General features: G+C 29.2%; 1 protein-coding gene across 1 annotated transcript in view; it reads right to left on the bottom strand.

The window, feature by feature from the left end:
* Positions 1 to 19,832, bottom strand: part of LOC111624424 (palmitoyltransferase ZDHHC6-like) — a 21,722-nt gene extending 1,890 nt beyond the window's left edge. The window contains exons 1-7 of the mRNA XM_023367256.1: positions 19,698 to 19,832; positions 13,631 to 13,895; positions 13,445 to 13,536; positions 12,768 to 12,924; positions 12,544 to 12,675; positions 8,313 to 8,366; positions 4,126 to 4,275 (exon numbers count right to left, since the gene is read on the bottom strand). Of these exons, the coding sequence (XP_023223024.1) occupies positions 4,126 to 4,275; positions 8,313 to 8,366; positions 12,544 to 12,675; positions 12,768 to 12,924; positions 13,445 to 13,536; positions 13,631 to 13,885 (840 nt within the window). The 5' untranslated portion in view covers positions 13,886 to 13,895; positions 19,698 to 19,832. The remainder of the gene's footprint in view (positions 1 to 4,125; positions 4,276 to 8,312; positions 8,367 to 12,543; positions 12,676 to 12,767; positions 12,925 to 13,444; positions 13,537 to 13,630; positions 13,896 to 19,697) is intronic.
* Positions 19,833 to 21,214: the final 1,382 nt, after the last annotated feature.

Below are 21,214 nucleotides of genomic sequence, written 5' to 3'. Positions count from 1 at the left end.
TTTAAATACTGGCCTCCCTTCAATGGTCGAGCCATTGATGCCAGCTAAAACATGCAAAAATTTAACAAAAATAATATTAAAGTAGCCAAGACATAGCCAAATATTGTAGCGCCACATCACTAGCGGACATTTGAAATTTGCCGACTAGAACGGTCGGTTAACCGATGTGACGGTTAATCGGGGGTCGGATAATCGATGCTCTACTGTATATCAATTCTAATCAGTCAAATGACAGTTTTGTGTTTTTCTTTTCAATTTTTGAATTTCTTTTGATGAATTGAAATATTTCAACTAGCAAATTGCTTATAAACAATTTGTTAGCTATGTATCCATTGTGTCAATATTCACTTTTTCTTGAATGAGCTTTGGTTATATTTTTTTTTCAATTAACTCTGAACCAACCTCTATATTATAACAGTTTTAAAACAGTAGATCATATATTATCACTTATTAATTATTTTCATGAATTCATTGTCTTTTCTACTGTGATGAATAGTAGTGAGAAATTTATATATATATAAAAATTTCTCACTACTATTCATCACAGTAGAAAAGACAATGAATTCATGAAAATAATTAATAAGTGATAATATATGATCTACTGTTTTAAAACTGTTATAATATAGAGGTTGGTTCAGAGTTAATTGAAAAAAAAATATAACCAAAGCTCATTCAAGAAAAAGTGAATATTGACACAATGGATACATAGCTAACAAATTGTTTATAAGCAATTTGCTACTTGAAATATTTCAATTCATCAAAAGATATTCAAAAATTGAAAAGAAAAACACAAAACTGTCATTTGAATGATTAGAATTGATATATTCAGAAATAAATTTTGAATTGTTTCCAGTACTTGTTTTATCTCTCTTCTATCTAAGTAATAATATCCCTTGTATATTTATCATAAATACATTATAAATTATTAGAAGGAAAAACTTTTGAATATTTTCCAATCGTGCAATAATTAAGAAAAAGTCAAGATGTAGTGAATGTTCTGTAAATTTTAAATACTTCTATTTTGATAATTTTTGCATTGCACGAGAATAAGTTAACTTAGGTAGTTAATGTAAAAATTACAAAAATGCTTTGTATATTGATAATGTACTCATTATTAATAAATAAACATTAAATTTAACACTTCAATTCTACAGTTAATCTATAGTAAATTATTTTGCACATATGTATACATACAGACAAGTAATTAAATCTCAGTAACTTCTACGTCCTTACTGTTTTACTTTTGTTTCTATATTGTCTACTTGGATCTTGTTTATTAATAGAACTTATTATACTGGTATAGTTTCTGATTAGCAAAGAGAGGACATTATAGTCAACAGTCAGAACAAAATTAATTTTTATCTCTACATTCTTTTTGTGTGTTTCAGACCTGAAGGTCCCTCTTGAATTGTTATAGAATGTAAACCTGCTGAAGATGGGCCTTCAGATCCGAAACACACAAAAAGAGTGTACAGATGAAAATAAAGATATTTTGTGTTTTGACTTTTGACTAAGATTTCCTCTCTTTGATAATCAGAAACTAACCAATATAATAACTTCTATTAATAAACAAGGTCCAAGCAGACAATATAGAAACAAAAATTAATAAAATTAACTTGCATTATGTTATTATGCATTGAAAATTAAACATGCACTATGCATATTTCATTTTCAATGGCTCCACTTATAATATTCAAGTTCTTTTATGATTACAAATCAATAAACTATTTTCCTGTTCAATTCCTTATGAATGTGATAAAAACATTCGAAAGCATTGTGTCTTACACATAGATTTCTATTTTTATTTAAATGGAAGCGTGTGTCACGGACACGTCTGAACATTGATCGCTAGCAAGGCAGATCTGCTCAGTTAGTGTCTACTCCAACACAAGGCTTTCATATACTTCTAGGCTCTCCCGTTGCCGCCTGTCGCACGGTCAAGAGCTGATCCGTCCTTCAAAATTCTCGTTCTCTGACTTTGGTCAGAAACGGGCTGGGTATATTCGGCGCTTTCTCCTGTAGTTACTACCTATTTTTACTTAAGAATGCAAGCATTTTGGAGGTTGCCATTACAAAAATGTTTATGTAGAATGGTTTATTGAATATTTTACATATATTTTAGATATAAAACCCAGAAAAATAAGATTTTCAAAGTTTTTTATTAGAACATTATTCTATTGTTTAATGCTTCTGAAAATATTTAAGCTTCTTTGTATAAAAATAGATTTCTACACAATATGTGGCTTCTGCATATTACTCTCGTGGAAAATTAATTTTTACTGTAATAAAAATTGTTTACAGGAATTGCATTTACTCTTAAATTTCCTAAGAAAGTTCAGAAAAATTTCATTTACAAGTCATCTGACTTACCCAATGCCATATGTTCAGGCATTTCCTGATTTATAAATAATTACTATAACAAATGTGCAAGACAATCTTTCACTATCACAAGTAATGTGGCCAACAGCTGAACACACATGGGTCACTGGATTATGGAAGAAAAATTGGAAACTGTGATGTTTTTTGAGACCTTTTTCTTTTTGGATGACACTTTCAGCTACTTAGTTTCTGGGCTTTTTCTGACATAGTTTCATTATATGAATTTAATGAAATTATTGATAGATAAAAGCTTATTAACAATAACCAAACATACTACTATACATTGGTTGTTTAAGTTTTTATTTTATTAAGTACAGTAATACCTCGACTTACGCTACCCAAACTTACACGAACCCAGAATTACGTGATTTTCAAATCTCATTGATTCGTCTTTTGTTTGAGCACCACGCAACTCTTGATTACTCACTCCCCCAACACTATTGTTCAGCTTATGTGTTCAGACGTGTTGCGCGGAATTGACACATAGCTACAATTTATTTTGTGCTATTTATTTGTGTTTGTTATATCTACGGAGACTTGAGAGACTATGTGGTGATTTCTTGTAACTGTGAACGAATCAAAAGATGAGATAAGATTAACGAGAACATTTATTAGCTTACATACATCTGACTTGAATTTTACACAAATTGCGAAATTATACCCCAACTTACGCAAATTTGACTTATACGGTTATCGCCCAGTCCCACCTATCATGTAAGTTCGGGGTATTATTGTAATTAAAAGTGCCACGTATTTTACACATAAACAAAACCTAAAACAGATGATTTCTAGGAATGGATTAATTTTGCGAAAATACAACAAAATAACTAGCAGATATGAAAAACAAGTATAATGGCAAGGCTGATTTTTGGGACAAGACTATGTCTCAGAGACTCGGGACTCGATGCTATCATTCAAACTTTGCCAGCCTCAGCCACAGCCAAGACCATGAGGCATTTTCGGTGAAATTAACCTATCCAATGTCAAAATTTCTGTCCGTTGCTTGTCGCCCCGAGTTGAATTTTTGTTGATGCCTAGCGAAAATGTTCCATTTTTGAAAAAATAATCGTGGCTATTGTATCATCTGAAATTAATCTGGCTGTTTGTATGATATTTGAAGTAATTATTGGGTTGTTGTTGTATTTACTATTTAGAAATCAATGACTATCAGAAAATAAATTTTTAAATTTAACTCATAATTCTTTGCACTTAACTCACAACGCATCAGAATATTTTAGGTCTAGTATAAGCCCTATGTTTATATTTAATATCTGATATAAAAGTATTAGAATCAACTAAAATTTAACAAAATAACCTGTATTAAATGAAGTATTAAAAATTATAAAAATTGGGTTGCAATTTGAAAAATTGTAAACCTATAAACTCCCATTGTCATTTGTCTGTCCATCCTTTCTCAATCTTGAGTTGTATAGATGAAAATCAAGACCAGATATGGGAAACTTAGAGGCAATAGGCCCAATACCCATATACGAACTTCAGATTTGCACTGGAGGTCATGTTATTTCAATTAAAAAATTTTCCCCTGAAAGAAGTTTGATAGATGACCAGCACAACGCTATTCCTAACAGGAAAAGCATGATGTACAGGGGCAAAACACTACTAATTTTAGATGGAGAATATATATTTTAAATTAAATAAATTAAAAATTGCAGACTAGCATTGTGACAATGTCACAATAAAATAATTGCTCGTGTTTATTTTAAAATAAAATTTATTAATACTTACAGTCAATGTGTATTCAAAACAATCATCTCTTATGGGCCAATTAATTCCATCTCCCAAAGGATTCCAGAACACTTGAAGTAAATTTTTCCAACAACCAAGATCATAAGGATAAATAAAAACATCACCTTCTTCTCTTGGGCGACTTAATGCCTGAAAAAATTATATTTTGTTTTACAAATTTTCAAAATTATATTGTATATTTATAATTTTTATATTATTTAGATATATATCGAAATAATTATTCTGAATTCTGTGGATTCAGAGTCGACTCCGATTCCACGACCTTGGATATATCTGTAGAAGTAATTTTATTGCTAGAGAAGAACTTGACTCCTGTTTTTATTATGTATTTTATATTGGTTCAGGCTGAAACTCTAATAACATCCTATCTTACACTTTAGAAGCTCCCCTTAATGCAAGATCTTATTTTATGATGATTCCTCTACTTCATAATCTTTTTCGCATATCACTAATTACTGTTGATCCTGTTTTCAGAAATCCATATTCAAATACATTGTGTTCTAAATTTTTATTGTCAAAAGACCCATGTAAAATAGCTAAGGAGACTCAAGTTAAATTAGTAGTAAGGTTGTGGCCAAAGTTTTCACCTCTAAAACGTGAATGTTGAATGTCAAGCGTTGCTTACAAGATAGCAGCTCTTAATGTTCACGTTTTAGAGATAAAAACTTCGGCCGCAACCTCACTAGTGTTTTCTAATACTTCACTATACCCACAAAAGGAATATACTTTGTATGTCAATGTGTAGTTGAAGATGAAAGTAACAAACTTTTGTAAGTGTAGGAACCTGAAAATGGAGCACAGCTCTGAAAGTATTTGGTTGTTGGTTTATGTTTTCTGTGTATGTAAGTGATCTGAATAAAGCAGTTTTTATTTTTTATAATGTTAGTGGTATAATGAAAACATCTATGAAGAAAGATAAGTACTTTCAGTGATTTTGATAGGAATGCATGATGATTCATTCGGTAATGACGAAATACCATTCTAGGTTAATGTAATCAAAACATATTCTGAATTATTATTTAGAGGCAGGATTCAGTTGGATCCATTGTTGAGGACTTGTCAACCAATTCCACAGGTTTAAATGTATCAGCATAAATTTTTATAGAAGTTAAAATCTGTTAAGGTATACTAGAAAAAGCAGTAAAAGACATTTATTGTACATTTATATGGTTTTTACAATGAAAATATTTATGTAGAAATTGATATAATTGATATTTTAAGTTATGCAATAATTTACAACTCTTCATTCACAAGGTTTAAGATTTTAATTTTATATCAATATTTACATATATATATATATATATATATAAAATTAAAATCTTATATAATAATCTTATAAAATCATATTGCCATGGCTCGCTCTTCCCACCATGTCATTCATGGTGTAGGGATTAGTGTCTTCACCTATCAAGCGAAGGTCTTCGATTCGAACCTCATTGATGTGGGGGTTTTTTTTGGTGGGCACGTTCTCCCGGTCTGAGAACACATGGTAATTTGTTAGTATTTACATATTTCTACCATGTCTCTGTAGTATATAACAGCGAGCTCTCAGGTTGAAAGCGGTTCTTGTTCTTGTACTGCAAGTTGCAGTAATTGTACGTTCGCCGAGTGAATAAATACCCTTTTGTGTTTCCAATGACTGGTTGCCGTCTGTTTATGCGACAATATTATTATCGTTAGTATAATAATCTTATTAAAATCATATAATACATATATACTTGTACATGTATATATGATTATTATTTCAATGTAAATGTATATAAATATGCAAATATACACATTCATATAAATTACATCCTTAAGGCATTATAAACATTATTAAATTTCACATTTACTTTAGTTTTATTATAAGTAATGCAACATTATTTCATTTCAAAGTAATATTGTTATATGACTTTAGTAAACTATACAGTGGGTGATCAGTTAGCGAACAGTTCAGATAACGAACACTTTTGCGAAAGATTTTTATGATCAGACAACAAACACATGTTCGGATAACGAACACTTTACTGAATAAACATATAAAGAAGCAACAGAAAATAACGAATACCAATTGATTTTCCCTTGTCTTCAGGTAACAATTCAAAACCTTTTGGAGCATGAGAAACGTAGCATCGACTCTCAACTCGATACCGATTGGATAGTATTCCTCTGAATTTTGAAACTCACCCTTGTAATTCCAGCTTTTTGTTTACCTTTCTGACAAATAATTTTTATAGTCTTTGCGAGACTGTTGGACAGATACTTGTTAAATTTTGCATCGGGGTTTATTTACAAAAGGTGAAAGGATATTCGTTAACGTTTTAATACCCAATTTCAAATTTCATCTGGGCCTTGTATTTAACTAATTTTTTGTGGCCTAGTTGATTTCTGTTCTCTGAATTTTGTAAGTGCTTTTCTGAACTTTTTATTTAAAAAAGAAACTTATAATATTTTGGAGCATAAAATGAGGAGTGTCAAGAACTGTGCTCACCATAGAAACCAAGATAATAGCCAAGGTAGAAAGTGAGCACAAGATGTCTGATATTGCTAGCCAGTATGGCTTGAACAGGTCTACAGTAAACTCAGTCTTAGCTATGAAAGATATATCAAGTAGTCTCAAGCTACTAATGGAGTAATGAAAATCACGTCTGAGAAATAAAGAGCATTTTAGAGCTCATAATGGAACCTGAAACGGATCTGATGACAGAAGGATTCCAAGAACGCTTAAATGAAGAACACCAAGAAACTCAGCGAGATGTGTTTTCTTCTGAAAAAAAGGAAGACGAAAGAGGACCAATGTCGACATCTTCTACTAAAGATCTTTTGAAGAAGTGGAAGAATGTCATATCATCTAAGTGGTATCCAAACCAGAATAAGGTTAATGGGGTTGGGAATCTCTACAATTACAATACTATTAATTACTTCCAAAAAATCCTGAAGAAAAGAGAAAAGCAATCGACATTGGACAGATTGTTTAACTCCCACAAACGGAAAAAACATGACTAATAAAAATGCAAGACTGCATATATATATGTATTTTTACTATTACATGTAAATAAATGTAGTAAAAAAGTATATATTTTTTATTTTTTGGAGTCTCCGGAACGAAGTAATCAAATTCCCATACAAACCTATGGTAAATCGATAATCAGATAACGAACAAAGTCTTGGAACGAATTATGTTTGTTAACCGATNCAATTCAGATAACGAACAAAGTCTTGGAACGGATTATGTTTGTTAACCGATCACCCACTGTATATTGAATTACTTAATAATAATAAAATTATTATTATATATTTAATCCCATAAAAATGAATATAATTACCAGCTATCATTATATATATTCTCAATGCAATGTAATACTTTATGCTTAAAAATAGAGTAAAATATAAAATAGTCTAGTGTAAAGTAATCAATTAAACATAGGATACCATTATGTTATGGGTCTACACGTTGTAAAACTTATGGACAACATAGCTTAATTGAATTATGATTGCAAATGGAGGTTTAAAGAGTGTATAATGTTTGAAATGCTTTTTGTATTCTGCAGGAAAATGTTATATTAAATTTTCAAAGTTTTTTCAAAAAAGCAATAAAAGTTGTGTTAAAAGCCAACAACAACTAGTAATGAAGCAATCTATAGCTTAATTTTTTTGCTGGACTAATACACGAATGCATGGATCAAAGTTTATTTTTGCATTTTCCTTTAGATTTGAGTTTTAAAGTGTCACGGAATCATTTTTGTCTAAATTTGTCCTGCAACTTTTAAAATACGAATTATTATTCTAAGTGAAGGAAAGTAATTAGCATTCTTTTAAACTGCCATTTAAGTAGTAATAAATAAATGTTTTAATGTAACGAAATTAACAAAAAATGTGTAATTGTAATATTATAGAAAAATCGTTCCTGTTAATTTCAAATAATCTTTTATTTTGAATATTTGAATAACATGCTTTAACTAATTCAAAAATAGCCAATTAATAATGGTCATTTTTTTTTTAGGCATAATAATCATTCTTGGTAAATTCAATAAAAATAATGAATTTTAAATTAGCACGCTTTTCAACTTTGGAAGATGACATACAAATCAACGTGATGTGACATGCAGATCCATAACACACAAAACTACTTAGTTGTATAAATTATAAAGTAAATATATCTCAAACATAAAATTATTTCATACCTTAGTGACAATCCAATCTTCAATACTAGTCTTATTTCTCCAAATTGATTTCAACTAAAATTTAAAAAATTTTATCTATGAATTCATAGTATTTAAAATTAATCTAAATTTTAAGATATAAGTTGACTAATATTAATGCTTGAGAATAAATTAAAAAGAACAGTTACTATTACAGTATTACAGCTGTAAGATATAGAAAATGAATAATGGATATCAAGTAAAAAAAAAGTCGTCAGCAATTGAAGTAGTAAATTGTATTCAAGACAAAATTTTATGATGCACAATAAGTTTAAACAACATATTTAACAGTAAAATAACAACAAAGAGAGAAAGAACAAGAAGCAGTAAAATAGCAGTAAACGTATCAAACTAGGCCTGATACTACAAAACTTTATAATAAACCTTTTAGATGCAACTATCTTAAAACATTTTGAAGAATATGCAAGATATACAATGAATTTTGAACGTTCAGTTAATGAAATATCTTTCAATTAATGTTTATAAAACATTTTTTGCTTTTCTATATTGAATTAAGGGGAAAAAAATGAACAAATCAAATCAGTATATACATGATTTATAAAACTTATAATTAGTGCAAAAATTCAAATTTTATTATTATTTACAAAAAGATGATTTAAATCTTTAATTTGTACATTTACGATAAGACTATATACATGCATACAATAAACATATGTAGATATAGCCTGAAATGTTATACATATGAAAACAAAACATTCTTTTTGAACAGAATAATATAATAATAAAAGATATGTCATAAAAATTGAACTAAATTAACATATTCATTTAACCAAAATGTTTCATGATAAAAATGATATGACTGTATGGTTAATGCTACCCTTGTTTTCTTCTATCACATATTATCAAACTCTGCAGTAAGAAAGTAAATGAAGAAAATTGGAAAGATATTAAAATTCTATGTTACTACAAGATATTACAAAAATTATATATTTATAAAGGAAACAGAACTCCAAATACAATTATAACTAATATATACAGATCATGTTTTAATCTTTATTGAGAGGTGACTGTAATCTGAGTCTTTTGATATTTTTAACTTAATTAATAGTTTAATTATTCTTATTTCATTCTACAACAGTATGATCATCAAGGTGGTGGTGGAATTCTCTTCTCATATCAATCCTCTATTAAAATAAAATTAATATTTGAATATTCTGATAGTTTAGTTGTGGCATTTCCTTCTTTGTTATTGTCATTTCTTGTACTATCCTCATCCTGTTAGATCTATCATCTATTTTTATTCTTTATCATTTTTATTAGATCATTGTAAACTAATTCATTTAAAATTGTAATTGCCAGTGATTTTAATTTATCTAATAAATTTTGGCATTTATGACAGCTTTCTTTCTCATGTCTTGAACTGCCAGAGGAAACATTTTTGTTTAATATTTTTTATTTTTTGAACTGAAATAAACTATATTTGTCCCTGCATGTGATAATGCCTTTTTTGATATTGTGTTTTACTAAGATTGTGTTGTTAATACTTATTTAACTAATGGTTTTAGATAGATGACCGGCATGAATCTAATGTTAAAGGAAAAGTATGATGTACAGGGGCAAGACACTACTAATTTGAGGTGGAGAGCATATATTTTAAATTAAATAAATTAAAAATATGTTTAAAAATTGCTCATAATTTTAAATCATATATAAAAGTATTACTTTATGTCATTCAAATGTTTGTTCTGATGGTATTCAGTTTTCATTTTCTGATATTAAATCAGCTATTTCTAAATTATCTAATTCTTATCCTAGTCCATGATATTCCAGCTGTATTTTATAAGAATTTTCCAATTTATTTTGTTTTTTTTTAAATTCATGAATTTATTTACTTCCCAATTTCTGCTTGCATTAAACCTTGTTATCATTGTGGTCTGGTAAATTTTTCTACGAATAATCTTTTAGCTACTCAATAAGAGATCTTAAACTGTTTTGAAGGAAAAAGGCAAAATCCTATTATATACTACATTTGGACAGATGTAAAGCTTCAACTCTTTAATTCTGTCTATATTTATTTGAATTCTACTTATACGCCAATGACCTTAAAATAATTAATTTTGATTTTTATCAATGCCAACAGGATTTCTCTATTCAATGTCAATAAATTGAAAACTTTCAATCTTAAAATTAATTCCTCTAAATCCATTATTGTGTGTTATTCTCTACTACACAATCTAATTCAGAACTAATTAATAGCTGCCATGCAAAGATAACTACATAATCCTTTAAATCTTTCATTTCATTTAAACAATCAAATAATTACTTACATTAAGTCCTAAGACAATTTAAGAATTGTTTCTGACACCAAATTTAAAAAATTTGGTATCAGAAACAATGTCTTTAATTTGTGTGTGGAAAAAATTTTAAAGAATTCAGCTTTCACTGAAGTTATGTTGTGGCATTATTGACATTATTTTTCTAATCATCTAACACTACATCTTGTTACTTTCCCTGTTACTTTTGTATGTATTCATATTGTTTGTGGGGGACACGATTTTGCTCACCGTCTTTGAAGTTCAATAACGCCTGTACTTTTTGTTGAAAATTTCTAAAATTTTGCAGGGAGGTTTGTTTATTAGGGAGATTGATGCTATTAAATTTTGGTAATTAAAAGTCAAGGGGACAGGGAGATAAAGGGGATCACGTATATCTCCAGTAGAGTCAGACTTAATGATGATTTTACTCCTTAAGCATTTACAATTTTTTATAAAACCCATCCCTACCATCAAAATTAAGCTTTTTTGCCATTTTATAATAGTTAAAAATATAAAAATGTTTTTAGTAAAATATAATAACAGATGGTTCCACCAAATTTTGCTGAATTTTTTTTTTTGCTATTTTTTTTTTGTCATTAATTTACTATTGCCTTCCTGTTTGGGCTAACACTTCTAATACAAATCTACATAAAATTAAAAATGCCTTTAAATAAATTATATAAGTTGATAGATAAAATATGTAATTTAAATTTTACCGATAATAGTGATATTGCCAGATCATGTTTCAGATTATCCTGAGAATTAAATACTTTGATAATATTTTAGTTTAATGGTTTTCTTTCACCTAATATCTTTCCTTTATACATTCCATCATATTATTCCCACAATTTGTCTTTTTTATTTTAAATTTTCAAGACAATATTTCTAAAAATTCCTTTTTCTTGTGAATAGTGAATAATGCATACAAGGTAAAAGAATATTTACATTATAATTTTACTCAATTTAAAGCTGTTTGTGAACATCACTTATATTATCAATAGTTTTATTGTTGTCTTATCTTTTTATGTATTTTTGTTGTGTTTTTGTTATTTATTTTGTTACATTGGGAAAGTTATCACTAGTTCTTTATGAACTTTACTCATGTATAAATAAATAAATATATTTTTTAAAGCTTTAATTGAAGAACTCTTTGCTGAAGACAGAGATTATAAACATTATGAAAAGAAATATTAAAATTATGAAATAAAATATGAATAAATAGAATGCAAAAAACTAAGTAAATTAATTTCCATTTGTTTATTACTGTCAATTTTCTATGTATTTGTTTATGCTATTAATTTTATCATATAGTTTTATTTATTATAACCATGTTGCAGCCGAAGTTTTCATCTCTAAAATGTAAACGTGAACATCAAACATTGTTTACAAGACAGCAGCTCTCGATCTCAACGTTCGATGTTCACATTTTAGAGATGAAAACTTCAGCTGCAACCTCACTAACAGTACACTATATAATTATAAAAATTTTAAAAACAGTCTGATATTTGTTGAGCTTATAACATGCGTCTTGAATATGTTTTTTATTTTAAAAGACTTAGTTTCTTGTAATTTTGTTATTTATTTTATAAATAAAAAACATAATTAAGATAAATTTGTTTTATTTACAAAATAAATAGCAAAGCTACAAGAGACTTTTCAAAATTTATGACTTCAAAAGGTTATGTTTTAAATGCAAATTTTAAATAAGTATGGTAAGTTGTTCAATATATACAATTTGAATATTAAAAATCTTTGAAAATACAATGCCTATGCCTAGAATACAAATTGAAGTGAAAGATTCATTGATATAATTATTTTAAAAAATAAAGACTTAGTTATAAGATTCGAGTTATTTTTTTAAATTAATTTGAATTTATGAATTTCCTCCTATTAAATATATACATTTACACACACATTTAAATAGTAACTTTTATTACCTGAACAACAAATAAACCTCCCACTGCAATAATGACTCCTATTGCTAATCCTAAGCTGAAAACTGTGAAGATGAGGGTATACAATGAAAGATAAACAATGTGATCTCTATCTCCATGATATAAATACCAATTCTGTAATGATTTTTCATACGTTATATAAATTTTATTAATTTATTAATTTACTTATGTACAATATAAAATAAAGTAATATCATGATTACTTACCAAATGAAAGGCACGATAAATAGCAGTAATTAAAAGTACAGTTGATTGTATAGATCCACAAACTGCACAAAATAAAAACCAGGTGAAATTAGCATGATTACGATGCCCACAACAATTATTTATCCAAGGACAATGATGATCCATCTTCATTACACATCTGAAACATTAATGCTAAATATCAATTCCATATGTTAACACTATAAAACATTTTTAAAAAATTCATCAATTAAATCAATATTTTCATTAAAAGAATGCTTTTATTAATAATTTTATAATAAATTTAGAAAGAATTAAAAGGTTTGGAACCAGATTTGAATATATAATCTAAGATAACATATAAAACTGTCCAAATATTACCCCAGATTACAAATTTTATCATCACACTTGACTACATGATTCTTCAGAAAAGCATTTTCTATTATTAATTTAATGATTTCATAACAACATTTAATCAACATTGATTGTATAATATATTTTATGTCCATATGACTTGAGCCTTTAGAGTTTTTAACAATATAAAATTAATTTTAATTTAACTTTTAAACAAATATGATACATAAAATATTTTATGCGAACATATGCTATAAGTACATCAATTAACATTCGATCTTACTTTTAATCTAATCTTAAAAACAAAAAATAAATCAAACAGTTATTAAACATAATATTTTATATACCTTTTGCACTTGCGACAATGGTGAACTCTGGGAGCTTTGTAACCGTCGCATAAGCTACAATATTGTAAGTATTGTACATCATCAGGATTTTTCTGAAAATATTTCAAATTTCCCAAAAATTATTACTACTACTATTAGAATCATTTTAAAATACTATGCAAAATATTTTAAGTAAAAATATCTTACAGGTTTCCATCCGTAAGGAATATATCCCGGGCCCACTATCATTGCACAGAAAAAATTATATAAAGTTGCACCGACCCAGCCTAAAAATATAAAATGATTTAATGTACCAGCAACCGTAGTAAATGGTGGAAACCACATAGAAGTGACGTAAAGCGTCGTTAGAAGAATAGATTTGATGATGAACAGAGCAAAAATAGGTCCCCAGTGAAATAAACGACGTAAGACATTTTTGCTACTAATACTGTCAGTCTGCATCAATGATTTTCTGGAAAGAAAAAACATATATGTATATATATTATATACTTTGAGATCTAATGATGAGGTATTTAAGCCTCGAAAAAACATATAATCTAGAGAATAAAAGAGCTCCATATTCAACCGGATATGGAGCTCTTTTATTCTCTAGATTATATCAGTTGGTGTTTTTACAATAGAGTCAGTGGAAGAACCTAGAATTTCATATAAAGTTTTTGCAATTTTGAACTTAAGTGGCTTGATATCTAAATTTATACAATTCTACCCAAATTATCAAAAAATAAATAGGATACAACTAGCATTCATTTGATTATAATGATGAAAATATTGAAATGGCAACATAATAAATATTTATTAACTATTGTAAGTATATGTGAAATAGACTACAAGAAAGATTTACTTAATTTAAAGAATAAAAACTAGCTATTTAAAGTGTAAAGTCTTAAATACTTAAAAACGTAAGGCTTTTGATGGATATATTTTGAGTATAATGTAAATTTTCGTCTACAAGTNCAATTTTATTTCCACAATCTTGTGAAAATATGTTTATTAAAAAATTCAATATTTTTTTTATATTATATTTATATTATATAATAAAATCACGATACAGAACTGCAGTACAAAATAAAAAAGTACAGAACTGCGGCTCCCGTGCAATTTGAAAAACCTACGTTTCAGCTCCCACTGACCTCTTGCTTGCCCACCCCTGTAATAAACATTTAGTGTAAATGAGTTTTATATTCATGCTGTTTCCAACAGCTGTGCATTATGATTAATGGCTGAATAAAAGTGGTGTGGTCTTGTCATGTGCTTTAGGCTGCCATGTATCATATCTACATTTCACTTCTAGTCCTACCTACCTTACTATGTTTGGGAGTTGACTTTTAGGAAATGTAAATTAAAACCAGAATTTTGAGCTAATACACTACAGATCAACTTACATACCAGCATATATACTAAGTTTAAGGAAACATTTTAGAAAATGTCTTCAACAGTTCAGAAAAATAAACACTCTTCTCTGAATTTCTGTATAACTAGGTATTTTCTACGAAAAAGAAACAGAGTTCTGCAGCATAAATTTTTCTGTTTCGGCTTGACACAAATACACAGATATAGTGATATGCTTATAACATTCTGTCTAAAGCAGGTTAAAACACACAGATACAAGGGGATGAGTTTTGAAAAGTTAATTTTGTCAGGAAATCAGTATGTTAAATGCCCATCATAAAGATTGAAATAAAAGTTGTCGTAGAGATCAATATAAGTTAAGAGCAATTTTAAACTCAATTGACATGATCATGCAATGAGTTTACAACCAGCAACCTGTCCATAGAGGTTACATGGAGAAATATAACCTCAAATAGCTCAGCCATGGATAGAATTTCAATTTTCCAGCTTCGTCACGACATTGACCTTGCCAAGTTGTACATACATATTTGCAAAAAATAATTTTTAATATCTGTGTGGTTGCTTTGAACTCTGATCACAAGCAAAACACTTTCTGATTTATGAACAGCTTCACTTATGCTCAATTCAATAATAAGCATAGCATTTCTTTGAATTGTTAACTTTGATAAAGGTGCATTTTAATTTCGTTTTCATCAATTTTTGCATTTCTGATTATCTTAATTTAATTTGCAACTTTTTTCCAATAGATTTCATGCTTTCTTTTAAAATAAAAGCTGTCACATCACATTCACTCAAAAATATTACATCATAACTATAATAAATACTTAATAAAATTAACTATAATTTAATGCTTTTTTGAAAATCATACTGAAAAATATCAGAAAGTTCTTTTACAATTCAAGTAAAACCTTTTCCATAAAACTTTTAAATATTACTTAAAAGTCATATACATTGAATGCAATATAGTTAGTACACAGTAAATAAATATCCTAATAATCTCTCAACAAACCTTTAACCGGTGGGAAAAAATATGAGTAATACTACACGCAAACGTTTTCGGATCCCTCCTTGGGTCCTTTCTCAAGCAAAGATTAGTCCGTAAAAATTCGTTAGAACGAAGACCAGCAGAACGAAATTCTTCCAAACTGCAGCATTCGAAAAACAAATTATTTAGAACCATATTTCAAATATCGAAATTCAAAAAACCAAGTTGAATCACGTGCATTCCAGTGTTTGTAATCCAAAGTCATTACGTAATGTTCGGTTTTTTTATAATGGCGTTTTATGCATTTTATAAATTAAATAAAAATGAAAGATCATATCAGCAGGTTTGAGGGGTTTTAATACCCTAATTATTATACATATTTATTAATGTGAATCGTCATTCTGGAGTAGGGCCTGCCACGCTAGAGACAGGGTAATTTCATCCCTCAAATTGATGGGTGCAGATGTGTTTGCACATTTCCATTTGTTCTAACCACTTGAGGTGGTCCATAAAAGGTGTGGTAATAAGGAGTTTGGCGTTGTTGAAGTCCGCAGAGATCTCCGGGTCCAAAGCATACAAAGATAACGATGTAGAACCCTGTTGTGTAGTATGTCCCATTGTTAAAGGTTTGTTGAGAGATTATTTTACATTGATCCGGTGTGTGAAGATTCTTTATATAATTCAAGTAATAAGAATCACCAGAAAAAAATTATAAATATACAATGTTGCATTTTATTATAGATACACTGGGAAATATTGTTAAACATTGCTAAACAAGTGGAATAGCATTTTAACAATTGCAGTGTAGTCATTTACTGTAACTCCAGTAGGCTTCTACAAATGTTACTAAAACTTGTATTTGAAGAACTTATTTAACAAGGATTAATATAATAAACCAGACACAGGCAAATGCGGCTCTTTTTGAGTTACATGTGGCTCTTGCTGAAAGTGTTAATTTCTGCTTTTTTTTATATTATTTTTACAATTTTATTTCCACAATCTTGTGAAAATATGTTTATTAAAAAATTCAATATTTTTTTTATATTATATTTATATTATATAATAAAATCACGATACAGAACTGCAGTACAAAATAAAAAAGTACAGAACTGCGGCTCCCGTGCAATTTGAAAAACCTACGTTTCAGCTCCCACTGACCTCTTGCTTGCCCACCCCTGTAATAAACATTTAGTGTAAATGAGTTTTATATTCATGCTGTTTCCAACAGCTGTGCATTATGATTAATGGCTGAATAAAAGTGGTGTGGTCTTGTCATGTGCTTTAGGCTGCCATATATCATATCTACATTTCACTTCTAGTCCTACCTACCTTACTATGTTTGGGAGTTGACTTTTAGGAAATGTAAATTAAAACCAGAATTTTGAGCTAATACACTACAGATCAACTTACATACCAGCATATATACTAAGTTTAAGGAAACATTTTAGAAAATGTCTTCAACAGTTCAGAAAAATAAACACTCTTCTCTGAATTTCTGTATAACTAGGTATTTTCTACGAAAAAGAAACAGAGTTCTGCAGCATAAATTTTTCTGTTTCGGCTTGACACAAATACACAGATATAGTGATATGCTTATAACATTCTGTCTAAAGCAGGTTAAAACACACAGATACAAGGGGATGAGTTTTGAAAAGTTAATTTTGTCAGGAAATCAGTATGTTAAATGCCCATCATAAAGATTGAAATAAAAGTTGTCGTAGAGATCAATATAAGTTAAGAGCAATTTTAAACTCAATTGACATGATCATGCAATGAGTTTACAACCAGCAACCTGTCCATAGAGGTTACATGGAGAAATATAACCTCAAATAGCTCAGCCATGGATAGAATTTCAATTTTCCAGCTTCGTCACGACATTGACCTTGCCAAGTTGTACATACATATTTGCAAAAAATAATTTTTAATATCTGTGTGGTTGCTTTGAACTCTGATCACAAGCAAAACACTTTCTGATTTATGAACAGCTTCACTTATGCTCAATTCAATAATAAGCATAGCATTTCTTTGAATTGTTAACTTTGATAAAGGTGCATTTTAATTTCGTTTTCATCAATTTTTGCATTTCTGATTATCTTAATTTAATTTGCAACTTTTTTCCAATAGATTTCATGCTTTCTTTTAAAATAAAAGCTGTCACATCACATTCACTCAAAAATATTACATCATAACTATAATAAATACAGTGGTACCTCAGGATACGAAATTAATTCGTTCCGAAACTGAGATCGTATCATGAAAATGTCGTAAGGTGGATCATCTTTTCCCATACGATTACATGTATAACCAAATAATTCGTTCCAACGCGAAAAACATACTCAAATTAAAGCCAAGTAATACATTAAAAAAATAACTGTAGTAAGAAAAACAAATGAAAAATGCAAACTAATGTAACGTCGTATGGTGAGTTTTTGTTCGTATCGTGGAGCAAAAATATGTTCGAATTTCATGTTGTATCCTGAAAATTTCGTATGCTGGGGCGTTCGTAACCTGAGGTACCACTGTATATTTTAACAATAAAATACATAAAATAATCAAAATAAAAATCAAAAACCTTAAAATAAAAGAACATTTTTTTTCATAAAATTATTGTTTGTGTAATCAATTTGTACACCATTCCTTAATTTACTTACCAATGGCCTAGAGTGAAAACCTTATAATACAAAATCTGTAATATTTCAGGGAAAGCAAAAACCACAATTAAAGCATTTAACAGTTTAAAATGTTGACTTTAATAATTTTTTAGTGTTAAAATATGTGTATTTCCAGATTTTAAGGAGTACAGGCCAGAAAGTGATTTCGTGACTTAAAAGGGTTTTATTCTAAGCCATCAAGTGGCAATTCCTGCCAGGACAAGAAACAAAAATGCTCCCATCTGGAGGTCCTGTTGCCAGACTTAAACCCCATCTATTTTTACACGTGGGAACAATTGAAAAGTCTCATATATGCTGAACAAGACTCTAGAACAAGACAGGAATGCTGCTCGTTACACTGTTCAGATACAAGCCAGAACATTTGACATTTTAAACAGTATATCGGTCCACGACACGACGTTGCAAACTTGCATAGAGACACGGGGACACTTCAAGCATCTGCCGTGACCGACCAGACGGGTCTGCGGTACTGTTCAGTAATTTTATGCAATGTAATAAATCCTTTATTGCATATTCAATTCCAGATGTATGTTTTTGGGAGCATTTCTGTTTTTCTTATCCTAGCAGGAAGCACCAATCAAAAGTTTGTACCCATATTTTGAATTCATCCTGTATATTTATTCACATCATTATATATAAAGAGCTGAAAATTGGATGAATAAAATGAATAAAAAATAGAAAAAAAAATTAATATTTCAGCAATAATCAAAAATTAATAAATTAGTTTTAACATATTTAACATATATATTAACAGCTACCAAATTTTTCAACGTATAGAAAACTCAATAAAAATAGTATTTACTAATGTATATTTCGATACGTATCAATAAAAAAGTTTAATTTCACACTCATTGTTAAATGGAGATAATTAAAAGTAACATGTGCTACATTAATTTGCATATATTCAAAATTAAACATGACACGTTCGAAATTTAACTATATTTTTGGTTTCAGAGTTTCCTTGGAATGACATAAACTTATTGATTTTAGTTATCAATTATACATCCTTTTGATTAATAAACAGAACAAACCTATAAAAACAACTGCAAATGGTCACTATATTCTGTTTACTAAAGAGTTTCAATTGAAAAATTATCAAAAACGAGATTAAGGAGAGACAAACGGACAGACAACCGAACGGACGAACGACAGTGAGAATTTATAAGTATAATTTTTTCAAATTGCAGCCCAAAAAGTGTTATTTAAGGCTTAATTTGAAAATTAAGAATTTATAAATAATGCTTACTAGAGATAACTCCAATGCGGAAGAAAATATGAACTGAAATAAATATTTTTAGCATTTATAACATTTCTTTACAAATTACACGATTCAATTATCGTCACCGGTCACTTCCACATACCATAACTGGCGATAACGGCGCCATTATTGGTCAACTTTTCAAATGCTAAATTTTAATTTAATAAACTGTAATTTTTTTTTATTTTTTAATGTGAAAAATATTTTTACTCTGCCGTATGTAAATAAAAAAATTCAATGATGTTTTTACGATGTAATTTTTCAAAAAATTTTATATTTAGTAAAATATTTCGAAGTATATTAAAGCCGGGTTTACGCGTTCATGGATTTGTTGGCACAAGCTTTCTCGTCGGTAAAATTTTCGCATTGGTTGTTTATGCACACAATTAAAACATGCCAAAAACATATACATTAAACGTATACGAATATTTGACCAGACAGTCATTAAATAGTATTTGATGTTGTACTATCAAACGTTTACTTCTTTTCAGTAGGATGGTCGAGGCGGTTAAGGCCGTTCTGGGAATTCGGAATCGAATTTGGGCGGGTTGAAAATCCCTCAGGAATTTTTCAAGGATATTCGGACTCCATTCTTTACAAACCGTTCGTAGTATTGTGGGGCCTGATTAATTAAACCCATTGGAAAAAGATCCTTTTAGTATCCACAGGGCGAAAGAGTAAAAATGAAATACAGTATTTTCAAACTTTAGTCACATCAGAAGCGATTGTCCGAATGATTATTCCTCAAAGCATTAAAAGTTATCAGAGCTACTCAAAATAAGTTCGGCCTCCAAAAATTGGAAATGTTGACATTTTTAGGTTTCTTGGAAAATTTAATTTTGGAATCTTAGAAACCAGTGTATAGTATTTCTATTATAGATGTATATCAGATTTCGTTATGTAACATTTGTTATTCTTGTTTTTATTCATTATTAGCGTAAACAAATGTGATAACTTTAAACGTACTTTGTATTAATCAACTTGTCATTGTCTTAGGGCGCGTTTGGAACCAGTGTTACCGATAACTGCCGATAGTTACCAAGGCGTTTAGAAAAGGTGACGTAAATAACCAACTGCGTTTAAAAATCACTGTTATGAGTAATAACAGTGATTTTTAACTACTATTCCTACAAAAAACTTTTTGTTGCAGTACAACAAAAGTTCTGGATGGGGGATGATTAAGACCTGTCGGCTCGGAGAACCCAGGATCAATTTCGGACGGGTCGGAAAACCCAAGAATTTTTCGGGAGTGGTTCGACTCTGATATATTGGCCTCTTCCCCCACCATCTGGCCGCCTCATTTGTGGGCCTGTCCGAATCTTTAATAGGCTTACTAATAGTGTTGCCACCTTTTCAAAATTGCTGACCCGGACGTCAGGTGAGGTTTGTTCGAACAGAAGTGCCTGACGCATGAACAATGTCGTTTTGCACTGCGAAGAATAACGTGCAGTGCATGCCGGTTCTAAATCAGTTACAGTTAGGGACTAGGGAGACTTGAGTAACGT

This window comes from Centruroides sculpturatus, unplaced genomic scaffold, assembly GCF_000671375.1.
Source record: "Centruroides sculpturatus isolate CEXI.00-Female unplaced genomic scaffold, Cexi_2.0 scaffold397, whole genome shotgun sequence".
Taxonomy (NCBI): Eukaryota; Metazoa; Arthropoda; class Arachnida; order Scorpiones; family Buthidae; genus Centruroides; species Centruroides sculpturatus.
The sequence above is the reverse complement of the archived record's forward strand: the minus strand, read 5'-3'. Positions and strand labels throughout refer to the sequence as shown.